Source organism: Microdochium trichocladiopsis (genome assembly GCF_020744255.1).
Source record: "Microdochium trichocladiopsis strain MPI-CAGE-CH-0230 chromosome Unknown B0I36scaffold_1, whole genome shotgun sequence".
In the NCBI taxonomy this organism is placed as follows: domain Eukaryota; kingdom Fungi; phylum Ascomycota; class Sordariomycetes; order Xylariales; family Microdochiaceae; genus Microdochium; species Microdochium trichocladiopsis.
This window is the reverse complement of record NW_025763544.1, coordinates 3,294,021-3,307,233: the sequence shown is the minus strand read 5'-3', so window position 1 is coordinate 3,307,233 and position 13,213 is coordinate 3,294,021. Positions and strand designations below refer to the sequence as shown.

Sequence of the window (13,213 nt, the reverse complement as noted above, 5' to 3'; positions counted from 1 at the left end):
CAGCGGAGAACCACTTCAAGAAGAGTCTCGTCCTCAGCTTCCAGCAGCTCCAGCCTCTCTGTCAAACCAACGAAGACGGGAGCGAGGGCTCCTCGGGAGCTCTATCTGTGGGCCCCCTGTCATCAGTGGATGCCCCCCACTATTTTCATTCCGTGAGTCTGCCCAAGCCCGTTCTGATCCAAGCTCGGCCACTGTTTCCGGAATCTGGAACATGTTCCCACTGGGCTGACGCCGCTGTGATGAAAGAGGGGCTCCATCACCGTATTGACAAGTTCGGAAGTGGCTGGGAATGGTTCGGCTGGTCGATGACAACGAGGCGCGTCTTGGGTCACAGCTCAAGTGGGCAATGAGCTCCAGTGGTGTGATGAGATGGGCCGTCTGCTTCACAGGCTACCTTGAGTCTTGGCGCGCTGTTGTGATTCGTTATAGTGGCTAGATGGCAGATGGCAGCAAACCTGGAAACGAATTGTCGGTGTGTGCTGGATAAAGGGGAGAGCCGCTCGTAAACAGGAGCAAGAGGGCTTCTAACTCGCCGGCTCGTCATGCACAGTACGTTTCCAGAAGTATGCAAAATGATGTTTTCGCAGCTAATACAAGCTGCTCAGCTGTTGCAGCATTGAGCACAGACTACGAGAGCAGCGGTTCTCCAGAAGCTGGAACGCACGGATCTCACGCTCGCAGCAATTTGTCTTGACTCTCGCGTGGCCGCCTGGGTCCAGGGTGACATTGGCCATCTCACACAACGTCTGCCTGTGTGTGGGGGGCGTACCTCCCTCGTAGAACTGATCGGTCAAGCGCTGGCCTGTACTACGACTCGCCGGGGCCAGCTCCTGGGCTGGACGGGCCACGAAATGACGCGCGAGCGATGGAGCCAGTCCTGGGTATCCCCGACTGGACCAGCATGGCGTGTTCTGGCGCGATCAGGGTCGTGCGCCCAGGTGCTAGTCAGAAAGATGTGGAGGACCCTGAGGGTTGAAACCAACCCGAATCCCTGGGAGCAAGGCAAACCGCGCAATTTCTGGGTCAAAGACGAGGTCATGTGTTGACAGAGGCGATGGTGAGACTCTGCCATTTGACGTGGCCGGCACAAAGGGCGGACGATTAGAAGCTATCGCTGGGCCAGCTTGATGATCTTGAAAAGTGGGCTTTAATTATGGCCAGTTTCGATGTAGGGATTCGATACGTGTACGTGACCTGAAGTTGCTGTGCGTTCAACGGCCGGGCTGCAGCCATCCAAAAGTTTCGAAACATCGGGTGCCGGGATAGTCCAATCTAACTCAGGTGTCCCCAAGGCCCGCAACCGCAAGAAATAGCTCTCGGAAACGACATGGATCATGGCGTGTTGCTAGCCCATTAGGGGCAGGCCTGGTTCTTATGCAGTGAGATGTCGGCGACGCTCAGCATTTTGCTCGGCCACCCTTTCAGTACCTTACCATCGAGCCGAATGGGCAACCTGGACTGGACCATTCGATGCCAGATTGCCCTGGGCAGTTTCCACCTCAAGCTCGCCGCTCATTGGGCCGGTGTTTCTTCTTGCTACCTACCGTAGACCCCCCTGAGGCCCTGCCACAAAGCCCCGGTCGGCGCCCCAGCAATCACCCGACCTTTCGAAGTACAGTCTGCTTCATAAGCAAGAGGAGCACAGAGAGCTTGGTTGCGTTGCGCCACACGAGTGTTATTGATTGTGTCAACAATTAAGTTTCCGCTGGGCAGCTCTTCTCGTAATATGGATGATTGATTGTTGGTGCTGGGTGTTCGAGACAGGGAGCTAGTCCCCGCAGCACAGTACGCATCGCCTGGTGACGAGTCAACGCGGGCTACATCCGCGCATGTATTGGCCGTCTGTGGCTTATCACGCCAGCCGCCAAATCAGTCGTATGGAGGGATCCCCTGTGAGTTCTGTGTGCCTGAAGCATTGTAGCTTGCAGATCCTTGCGGCGCGCCCAGACATCGAACGACGGAGCGAGTAATTGTGCATGACGGAGAGAAAGAGCGATTCCCGGCACATTTTTTCAACGCTGAGCAATTGCGCCGACGCGCCGGGATCGCATGCTGGAGTCTTCTGGGTGATGGCATGGCAATGCGCATGAAGTTGAGCGGAAAATCGACACGCTTCCGACATAGCTCCATGGGAAAAGGCCCTTGCCGTGCCGCGATAGCTCACAAAAGAGCACGACCTCCCACGCACTGAAACGTACCCCAACTGCGACGATCGCAGCCCGTCAACTTAAATGCTGCTCTCCTCCTCGGATTGCGGTTCCGTCCGGGCCGCGTGATAGCCACGCGATAGGGGCTAGGGGCTCTCCTGCTCCAGCCAGTGGCAAGAACTCTATCGGAAGAACCCACAATGACGGACGCTTGAGAGCTGTCAATTTGGCTTGGTGCCAAAGTCTCGGGTGGCCACTGGTGGAGTGTGTCCCACGGGGGATGCGGAGGGACGCTCTGCCACTGCGAGATGATCGACGGTGCTCAAGTGTAAGGTAGTTTGCGTGGCTGAGCTGGTGGACGACGACGACGACGACGACGACGACGACGACAACGCCCTCAGACGAGACGGGACGAGAATAGGCGTGGTGCTGCTACACGTGGTGTGCCTCTCCAACGCGGAGCGCTTCGTGGCCTGGGTCGACATGCATGACGGCCAGGGGCTTCCATGCAGTTGCGCACTCTCCTCCCCCGTCCCTAGTGCCTGGCGCCGCCCAGGACTACCAAATCGAGAGGAGGGCGACCCCTAATGGCCCGACACGGGCGTGATTGTGGTGGGCTCGCCCCCAGCCCAGCGCAGGTACGTTGTGCAAGGGTGCCCAGGTGGGCCGCACTTGGGCCAGCTCCGGTCTTAGCGCCGCACTTTGCCTGCTCGCTGGGCCCAGCCTGCGAGAGGGAAGCCCCCTGAATTTTGCACTCCCGCCTGCTCCCGCCTCCCCAGTTCGACTTTCGCGACCTCATCTGTGCCTCGACCACTGCCGGAACCAGGCATCAATCGCTGTTGCTTTGCGTTGTGCTCTTTCTCCTCTCTCTTTCCTTCTTCACGAAGGCGTGCCGAGCGCTAGAGTCGTCAAGTCGTGCGAGCGTGTCTGGAAGCATCTGCCTGCTACGATCAGTGTCTCTCGGTTTTTTTCACCACCCACGCCTCCGCGCACCCGGTCCCAGCGACACTGCATCCGTACAGAGGATCCACCACAGCAACTACCAACTGCGGTATTCGCCCTGTCTTGACGTCTTTGACCCTCTTCCCATTGTCTCGCGGACGCCGCCGGCAGCTTGTTCCGCGTGCAGCGCTCTCGACACGTCGGTTCCGTCCTGTTCGCCTCTGGGGCCAAGCACGAACACGGGCAGCCCGCCGCATCGTGTCTGGCTTTATGAAGTCGAAGGAAAACAGGAAGCAGCTGCCCGCGCCTGTGCTAATCGCCTGTGCGAGAGAAGTGAGGCCCAGCGTGACGTCGACCTGCCGTCGAGCGTCTCGGGACCGGACTAGCTCTCGCTGTTGCCGAGTCTGCATTCCACACCGTCGAGCATTCCTCGCCAACGACGTGTGACCCGAAATCTCCGAGCAACCAATCCCAGGTTCAGCAGCGTCGTGGGCTCGACCGAACCCGTCGCCTGCTGAGACTACATACACTGGGGTCTCGCTCGTGCCGCTAACATGGCCACCTCACGCCCCGGCTCACCCGCCGGCATCGTCCCTCCTCGACCGATGAGCGCCCTGATCAGACCTGCTCCTCAGGCTCAGAGGAGCAGCAGCCGGATGAGCACCAACAGCAAAGCCGGGCGCGAAAGCCGCGCCTCCGACGAGGAGGCGCGGACTGCTGTCAAAGTCGGTAAGTCGAGCTATCCCACTGTTCGGCTCGTGCGAACCCCCGATTGGCACACATGCATATTAACGCGTATTACCTTTGTTGTGCAGCCGTCCGCGTGCGACCGCCTTTGCAACCCACAGATCCCGGCTATGACCTGATTCCACAGCGATTCCAGCGATCCATGGTTCAGACTACCTCAAATACGAGTATCGCGATCGAATCGCCGCAGGGAAAGAAGATTTTCGTCTTTGATCGTGTCTTTAGCTCGGAAACCCAGCAAGATGGAGTGTGGGAATACCTCAGCGAGAGCATCAGTGCCTTTCTTCAAGGGTACAACGTCTCTCTGCTCGCCTATGGCCAATCCGGTGCTGGAAAGTCCTACACCATGGGCACGTCAGGACCCAAGGAGCAGGGTAATGTTGAGGCTATGGGTAAGTCCCCCATTCGCGCCCCGCATCGAATCGCATGTTCGTCTTCATAGGAATTCAAGGCTTATTGACAACATGTCCAGGTGTTATTCCTCGCGCGGCCACGGCGCTGTTCGAACAACTCGAGGGCACCATCAGTACCTCGAAGAGCTCGAAACGCGCTTCGATGTCCCAACTCCGAACGCCAAGCCGATACTCCATGTCTGCCGCGCCCCCAGTCAGCATGCCCAAGGCGGACAAGACCTGGCAGCTCAAAGCGACGTATGTCGAGATCTATAACGAACAGCTTCGCGACTTGTTGCTTCCGGAAAATGTACAACAACACGAGCGCAACAACGTGACAATCCGTGAAGATACAAAGGGAAACATCATTCTCACTGGCTTGCGGCAGGTGGAGATCAACTCGGTCGATGATCTGATGAACGCTCTCAACTTTGGCTCTTCGATTCGACAGACAGACTCCACCGCGATCAATGCCAAATCGTCCCGCTCACATGCTGTTTTCAGCTTGAACCTGGTGCAGCGCAAGGGCAAGACAACTTCAGCTGCAGATAAGCGACTCTCGATGCCACTCGAGTCCATGTCTGGTAGCGAGAGCTGGGTCACGACTGACAGCAAGCTCCATTTTGTGGACTTGGCTGGCAGTGAAAGGCTGAAGAATACGGGTGCCCAAGGCGACCGCGCGAAGGAGGGCATTTCGATCAACGCTGGACTTGCTGCTCTTGGCAAGGTCATTTCTCAGCTGTCATCTCGCCAAGCTGGATCTCACGTCTCTTATCGCGACTCGAGATTGACCAGACTGCTTCAGGACTCTCTGGGCGGCAATGCCATCACATACATGATTGCTTGTGTTACACCCGCCGAGTTCCACCTCAGCGAGACTCTCAACACGGTTCAGTATGCGCAGCGTGCTCGAGCGATTCAAAGCAAACCACGCATTCAGGCCACAGAGGAGGGCGACAAGCAAGCAATCATTGAGCGCCTCAAGGCTGAGGTGGCCTTTCTTCGTGAGCAGATCCGCAGCGCGGATCGGAATGGCGGCGAACGACGACCAGCAGCGGCATCAGATCGACTCGAGCGACACGGAGAGCGCGAGAAGGAGCTCGAAATGCAGCTACTCGATACCCAGGAGAATTACAGCACGCTAAGCCAGCGCCACGCCAAGCTCATCGCTGAGATGGCCAAGGCAAGAGATAATGAGGCTGCTGAGAATCACCACGAGACCGGCGAAAGCGCAGACGAGCGTATCAACCGATCGAACTCATTTGCGCAAGCCGTTGAACAAGTTGTCCTCGAGTACGAGAAGACGATCCAGTCTCTTGAACAGTCGCTATCGAGCACGCGTACCACCTTGTCCAATACCGAGACCAGCCTTCTGGAGAAGGAGACCAAGTGCGCCTATGTCGAGACCATCAACACACAGCTTCAAGCCCGAATTGCAAAGCTGGCGGATCGCGAGGCTAATACGGAGAACTACCTGCACGACCTTGAAACCAAACTTGATGGCCATACTTCTGGTGAAGAGAAGAATGCCGCTATCGTTTTGGAGCTGAGAAAGGAAATCGCCCGCATCAGGGAGAACGAAGCAGGATGCGAAGATTACATCTCGACCCTAGAAGAGCGACTCGCCGAGGCCGACCAGGATGCGGAACTGATGCAACGCGAAATTGATCGTCTTGAGCAGCTCATTGAGCGCCAGCGCAGCCTTGGCAAGCTCGACAGCTTGCTGTACGAGCTGGACAATATCCAGTCCGATGGCAAAGGAGCCGATCGCGAAGGTGATCACGCCAACAACGTCAACGGCCATCGTCGTACGTTTTCTGAGCGTTCAACACGTAGCCATGTGAGCAGGCCGAGTCTGGGAGTTCGCGATCTGCTACCTGACGTCAAAGAAGGCGCCGAGGACGAAGCCTCGGAAACCGCAGCTTCCGCAGGGAACTCTACCACTGCAGCTGCTTCGTCTCTTGAGCCAAACCAGAGCCACGAGGATCAGCCTCAGAGTCCAGCACAGTCCAAATTTGTAGCTGACAAGCTCGAGGACGTCACTCAGGAGCTTGTGGACCTTCGCGTGGAGCACGAGAACACGTTGAACGACTTCGAAAACCTGCACGTCAAGTACGAGGAAGCCATGAGGACTCTTGCAGAGCTGCAAGACCAGATCGATGAAGCCCGCCATCCCAAGAAGAATCGCGACTCGGTCCTCTCAGTCAGTATACCTGAACAGACTCGACCTCCGTCTTTTTTGTCAGATGGCCGGGGCCCCGATATCAAGGATGGGACGATTTCATCTTCGCGATCGCTCTCATCGGAATTATCATCAGCTATGGACTCGCCAGCCACTACTGATGCATTCGATACGGACGCTCTCGAGACGCCCAAGGGATCCGAGACTAAGGGATCGCCACTTGACGATGCCACAGTCTTATCCGACCCCACGAGCGAGAGCATCTCCGAGGAGATCGAGAAGCTCAAGGCACTGGCTTCCGAGAAAGAAGCTGCCGAGAAGGAGCTCGCCAGCAAATATGCTATGCTCGAATCAGAGCACCAGGAAGCTCTAGACATGGTGGAGGAGCTCAAGACCGCCGTCGCCAAAGCCAAGTGGCAGGACCCGCCTGCTTCTCCTCGTGCAAGTGGTCCGGTAATCCGCCGCAAGTCCAGCCAGAACGTCATGGTCATTGACCGGGCGCATCGTTCTTTCGCGTCCCTGCGTAACATCGCCGCCGATAACTTTGAAGGTCAGCCCGATGTCATGCAGAATTTCGAGGTCAATCTCAACGCTGCCATGCACGAACTGCACGCCCGATCCGAGCGTGTACAAGAACTCGAGGCCGACATTGCCAACGCGAAGCGGGAGATGGAGACGAAGATGACCATCATCTCTGGCCTCACCCGAGAGCGTTCGAGTTTGAAAGTGTCTCCCATGGACATGTCAGTGGTTGCAAGCCTCCGTGAGCAGCTCGAGAGAAGTGAGCAGCAGCTCAAAGACATGCAAGATGCGCACAACGCCCGAGAAGCAGAGCTCTCGGCCGAGATCGAGGCTTTGCGCGCTTCGTCTGTCAATGAATCGCAGGATAGAGCTGCTGTCAATGAGCGCACTGCGAATGGCACTGTTGAGGGCGAGCAGGATCGAAAGATCGCTGAGCTCCAGGTACTGCTCTCAACGTGGGAGACTAAACACCAGACTGTTCTTGATTCCATGCGTGCAACTGAGCAGGAGATGCAAGAGAATATTCAGCAACTCGAAGCTGAGATTGCTGCGTCCGGTTCCAAGCACGACGAAGCTCGGTCCGCAGCCAAGACCGATGAAGAGGCTCACGAGATGGACACAATCCACAAGTCCCAACTTGGCTCTCTGCAGGCTGAACTTGAGGGCTACAAGGCTACCGTTGCCGGCAATGCCGCCAAGGTTGCCGAGCTAGAGACGGCCCATGCTGCCACTAGGGCACAACTGGACGAGGCCATCGCTGTTCGTGATCGCGCCAGCGAAGAGAACACGAGCCACAAAGACCTCATTGCCAAGCTCGAGAGCCAGATCAGCGGCCACGAGCAGACACTCAAGACTCACCAGGAGAGCTTGGCTCAACTGAACGACAACTATGCGAAGGAGATTGAGCAGATTCGTGCTAGTTCTAAACAGGAGCATGAGGCTGCTGTCCATCTTCTCATGACTGAGCATGCCGAGAATGTCAAACTTCTCGAAAGCGACGTTGCTGAGGCTCGTGAAGAGCTCACCAGAGTTGCTACACAGGTTGGCCTTGCTCTTGGAGTGGAGGTTAGTGTTGACAAGATCTCCGAGCACATCGAGCACTTGGTTAGCGCCAAGGCTACACTCGATCAGGAGAAGCAGCGTAGTGGCGAGCTCGAGGCTCATCTCTCCGAGCTTGCGAATATCAACAACACGGTCATGCGCGATCTCGAGGCCGTCAAGTCTACATTGAACGAGATGCTTCTCACCGGCGACAAATCAAAGGGCGCCGCTGCCTACCCGACGGTGCAAGACCAGCTTGCCGCTATCAAGAAGAGGATGACCGACCTCGAGAATAAGAACAAGAAGCACTCTCGTCTAGTCGAAGAGCTTGAAGACCAACTTCAGACCAACTACGACCAAGCTCAAGTGACAAACAATCGACTATCGACATTGCAGACTGAGCGCAATGCCCAGCTGGAAGAGGCGACTACGGCCAAGAACAACGCAGTTGCAGAGTTGGAAGCTCTTAGGAACGAGATTGCAGTTCTCCAGGTACGTGACTGCGACCTAGCAATAATGACTTTCGGCCAACTAACATGCATCTTCAGGCACGCGTTGACGAGGCGGAGCCCAAGCGATCCAACTCTACGAACTCGCAGATCCGCAAGACGGCTTCCGTTACTTCGTTGCCTTCGCCGCCTCCAGCGATCCCGCTGCCACCCTTGCCAGGCCCGGCGTCGCCGACGCAGAGCACTCCCAATGGGCGACCGCAGAGCGACCTTGCCCTGGCGCAAATCCGTGAGGACCAGGAGGCACGCATCAAGAGCATTGACAAGGCTTTGTTCGCCGAGAGACAGCTTACTCAGACCCTGGAGGATGCCCTGACCAATCTCGAGCGCCAATCGAACAAGGTCAAGGCTGATTGTGACGCCTGGCGTAAGCGCGCACAAGAACTCGAGGGCGAGGTCAAGGAGCTCAAAGAGAAGGCGCCCAAGGATGACCGATGGAGGGATAGCCTGCACCAGATCGAGGAGGAGCGCAAGAAGCGCCAAGATGCCGAGAGAGCCCGGACTCACCTCGAGGAGCGCATGAACGCCATCAACCAGAAGAAGAAGAAGAAGGGCAGTCTCAACTGCTTCTAGTTTGAGGGTTGGTGCAAAGCCCCGGTCCTGGGCTTGGCTCTTCTCATCGCAGTGCGACTGGCATGCCTGATGCATCCACCTTCGCCTCGCCACTTGGTCTTCCCTGCGTTCTGCTTGCATGCGCTTTGGCAGTTTGTCGCCTTTCATCGGCATGGAGTTTGAGGCGCCCTTTCACCCCTACCCTTCAGGGACTTCGACACACACTATTACATACCCAGTTCCACAACGCCCTGCACATTGACCCTGTGAGGTCTTAGCCCTTGGCATTTGCACTCTATTCGATTTGCGACCTCTATACACCATACATATACACGCCAATGTCTCAATCTCTAATGGGCCTTCCACTCAGACTGCGATCATGCGCTGTCTTTGGTGCTCACTCAGCTGTACCTAGTTGAACGACATGAAACGGGAAATGATACGAAGTTCAGAGTAGATGTTATTTACGCGGACCATGGCGTGTGCCAGCTTCGTGGCGTTGCAAAGTGCTTCAAGCAAAGCACACTCATGGTCTGCTGCTTATTCGGACGTCGGCCAGGAATTGATGAGCCAAGCCCAGTCTCTTGCCGACGTTTGGAATTATGTTTTTTTTTACCTTTCTTTGTATTTTCTTTTTCCAACTTCTCGCTCTCTTTCTCCGATTCTGAGCTCGTGTTCTTTAGCTTTGGAAGGCGGCTCTTGGACAAGGGTCTGTTTAGTATTTTGACGATGCAGAGAATGGATATGTAGTCAGACTTGTTCACAATTTGGAGATACCATTTGCCGCTGCTGCACCCTTGCCGTCGTCTCCCATGGCCTGTTGTCGCTTGCCCGAGTCCAGTTTGTGCATGCTCGTAGTCTGGAGTTCTATGTACTTAAAGTAGCTGGGACAGGAAGTGGGGCCTCCCCAGGCAGGTGGTTGGTTGATGCTTGTTCTTCAGGACCCAGACCAGTCCAACAATCATCCTCTCGGCGCACTCATTCATTCACTTGCATGCTGGCTGAAGCATCAATCGTCAAACCAGTATAAGGACACCCGCCCATGTCAAACGCGTCGCCTTCAATGCCCAAGGACATTTGCAGAGCTCCTCAACACTCACTGCTGTCACATTGAGCCATCCAACGACCCCACGAGACCCTCGGAGAAAGAGTCGTTGTCGCCCCAACCATCTGAGATCCGCTCACACCGAGCACCGAGCACCTCACGCATACCCATCCATCTTCCCCCTCTCTTTCAAAAGAAAGGACACGGAACCGTGGGACCCGTCGCCGGGAGATACCAGCCGCTCATCAGAGTATCTGGGGCGATCAAGACACGGCCATGGCCCGGTCCGATGAGGCAGCGGCGTTCTTCTTCGCCGTGTACGCCGCCGTGCAGGAGATTCCGCCCGGCAAGGTGACGAGCTATGCACACATTGCGCGGCTCGTGGGGACCCGTGAGTTTGGCGCTCTCTCTCTCTCTCTCTCTCTCTCTCTATGCTGTTTGTCCTGGTGCTGACTGACTGTCCTTGGGATTTTGACGGTTCGACAGCACAACGGCCCAGACAAGTTGGCGTCTGCCTCAAACATCTCCCCGTCGACCCGGGTGCGCGGTATAATCATGACAACGTGCCCTGGCAGCGTGTGATTAACGCCAAGGGCGTCATTTCTCCTAGGTACAGTGCCACCCCCTCCTCCCCCAATATCTCAACCATACAGGAACATCCACATGATATGATGTGCTCGCAGCAAGAAGAACCTAACCAGGGCCAATGCCACCACCATACAGATCACAACCATCTGGGGCGCGGAATCAGGCACAGGCGCTCGAGGCCGAGGGAGTCACGGTGGGGAGGAGCGCATTGGGTGAGCTCACTGTCGACTTCGCAGATTATGGGTGGTTTCCCAGGAGTCTGCCGTCTGCGGAATCTGACGGGGAGGATTCAGAAGACAGCGACGGTGATGAAACATGAATACGCGTGCAGTGATGAGAAACATTATTATTATTATTCTGTGTGAACATCTATCGACTGTCAATCCCAGAGCTTCCGCCAAGCAGTTCTCGGGTGTTCATCTAGACTAAAAACACTTGTTAGCATCATCTGTTCCAACAAAAATGTGCTACAGTAGTGTTTGAGATGGCTTTCTTTCAGATAGCGGTTGGACATAACGGTTCCACATTGAATTCAGAACAGGTCTGTGAATTATGATTTTCTCATCATAGAAAGGCGGGTGGTTGAGGAAGAAAATGAATCAAGCTTTACCTTGTGCAGAGCCAGCACCATCTGTTTGGTGATAGATGGTGCCGACCATGAAGGGCGATCAAGGAGCAACGGTCTCAGTCGCTGCCTTCATGCTTCCGCTTCTTGGCCGTTGGCCTGAAGAAGGTGTCCATGGTCTTCTGCCGCGAGTCGAACTTTGAACTGCCAATGCCACCTCGAGTCTTTTTCAGACCTTGAAGGTGGTCGACATTGTTCGTGGACTCAATGACAAACGGGCCAAGTGCCATTCGCGATCTGGAATCCACGTCCGAGACCACAGAGGGACTGGATGAGGATGCAAGATCTTTGCCTTGAGACATCGACGGCGCAAGACTGGTTCGCAAGCGGGCCTGCAGTACCCCGGTATTGCTCCACGCGACAGAGAAGTCTGAGCTTCCCGCGGGCGACCCGAGCTGGACTCCAGCATGAGCTGGGTAGCGAGCGAGCATTGCTCTGACCAGGCTGTTGAGAATGATGCCATGCGCGACAATGACAATCACGTCACTGTCGGACAATAGCGGCGACGCTTCAGCTATGTACGGCTCAAGGTGTCCAGTCAGGAACTGGTGCACCCGAGCCCGCATGGCTTCCCGCGTCTCGGCATCACCTGGGAATACGCCAGGGTCTCGCTTCTCAGCTGCTCGCGTACCGTACTTCTTGCCTTCGTCCGACCCAAAGTCTTTCTCCCGCAGCTCCGGCAGTTGCACGACCGAGGGGCGCCGGCGGTTGCCAGAGGCCGACACCGACTCGACATCACATGCGTCGGTAGCCCGACTGTCTGCCTGGGCATGGGCAATCGCTTCGGCCGTCCGGTAAGCGCGCTGCAGGTTCGACGTGAAGATGCGCTTGACGGGACCCAGGGCGTGCCGCCGGCCGAGGTCAGCGAGGTGAGCACCAAGCCGCCGTGCCTGCAGCACACCGTGGTTCGTCAGGGGCGAGTCGCGAGATCCTGCGCTTGCGGGAGGTGAGCCGCGCCGCTACCCATCGTTGGGTCGCGAGGGAGGGGAGCGTTCGAGGAAAGAATAGGCAGAAGAAGAAGAGAGAAAAGTCTCACTATAACCCAGCGACATTGTCAACGGACTCGCCGTGGCGAATGAGCAGCAGGCGCATGGCCGAGCTTCATCGTCTTGGGGAAACCCGCGAAGTAAAGACACGCAGTACAGAGGAGAAAGAAAGTGCAGGGCAGGAAGTCAGTCGCGACAAGAAAAGAGCTCTGCGAGGATGCGATGAAAAGAATTCTTGCAAGGATGCGAGAAGCACGAACCACCTGTGCGAGCTTGGCTTGGGGTGGACGAATGCGGACCCCCACAGCTGGCAGCGTAGACGAGTGCAGCTGGCAGATTCGGACACGCTGAGCACTGATGAAGCAGATCGGTTTGGCCTCTCAGAGGGTTCGGCTACTCGTGCAGTTCGAACGAGTCAACCATCGCTGGATACCACAAAACCACCGGACTTACAAATATCCCAAATCTTCCCCTACGCTTCGAAACAGCGGTCTACAGTCCTTTCACACCACAAGTTGGACAGCCCAGCTCGTGCCGCTTTCCTTGTGGGTGCTTGCATCAGCTGAAGGCTGCCAGTGTTCTCGGCAGCCATCTGGATCATACCTGCACGTCATTCGTTGTCACTTTCTTCACACTGCCCTCTCTACAGACCAAACAGACCAGAAATCATGTAGTGGAAACGTCCTGCAAAAAGCTGGCTCGAGACGTCAAAGCCAGTAAGACGTCACGGTCACTGGTTGAAGTAGAGGACCAGGACGAGTACAAGCCACAGAGGTCTTTCGACACCGAAGTGAGCTATCGCATCCGAATGGCTATGCGTGCAAGGACTGCGTTAAACGGGAGCCGTCGTCTGGGAAATGACGTCGCAGGAGGGGCATGTTGGAAGAAACACTTCTGCCACATATGCCTCTCGATCAATAGGCTACGTGAAACAC

At 56.2% G+C, this 13,213-nt stretch overlaps 2 protein-coding genes across 2 annotated transcripts; one reads left to right on the top strand and one right to left on the bottom strand.

Annotated features, from left to right (window-relative positions):
- Positions 1–9,990: 9,990 nt before the first annotated feature.
- B0I36DRAFT_311114 (6-O-methylguanine DNA methyltransferase) lies at positions 9,991–11,014 on the top strand. Its single transcript, XM_046152332.1, has 3 exons — positions 9,991–10,470; positions 10,566–10,689; positions 10,803–11,014. The coding sequence occupies exons 1-3, from the start codon at positions 10,356–10,358 to the stop codon at positions 10,984–10,986; spliced, it is 423 nt and encodes a 140-aa protein (XP_046018675.1). The 5' UTR covers positions 9,991–10,355; the 3' UTR covers positions 10,987–11,014.
- Positions 11,015–12,511, bottom strand: B0I36DRAFT_311109 (histidine phosphatase superfamily). Its single transcript, XM_046152331.1, has 2 exons — positions 12,329–12,511; positions 11,015–12,228 (listed from the first exon to the last, which is right to left on the bottom strand). The coding sequence occupies exons 1-2, from the start codon at positions 12,382–12,384 to the stop codon at positions 11,352–11,354; spliced, it is 933 nt and encodes a 310-aa protein (XP_046018674.1). The 5' UTR covers positions 12,385–12,511; the 3' UTR covers positions 11,015–11,351.
- Between the last annotated feature and the right edge of the window lie 702 nt (positions 12,512–13,213).

What these genes read in the sequence shown, in the direction of transcription:
- B0I36DRAFT_311114 (XM_046152332.1), top strand. Translation starts at nt 10,356, where the DNA reads ATGGCCCGGTCCGATGAGGCAGCGGCGTTCTTCTTCGCCGTGTACGCC. An exon ending in TGCGCGGCTCGTGGGGACCC is followed by an intron (nt 10,471 to 10,565) that starts GTGAGTTTGGCG and finishes ACGGTTCGACAG; the next exon opens with CACAACGGCCCAGACAAGTT. An exon ending in AAGGGCGTCATTTCTCCTAG is followed by an intron (nt 10,690 to 10,802) that starts GTACAGTGCCAC and finishes ACCACCATACAG; the next exon opens with ATCACAACCATCTGGGGCGC.
- B0I36DRAFT_311109 (XM_046152331.1), bottom strand. Translation starts at nt 12,384, where the DNA reads ATGCGCCTGCTGCTCATTCGCCACGGCGAGTCCGTTGACAATGTCGCT. An exon ending in GACAATGTCGCTGGGTTATA is followed by an intron (nt 12,229 to 12,328) that starts GTGAGACTTTTC and finishes ACCTCCCGCAAG; the next exon opens with CGCAGGATCTCGCGACTCGC.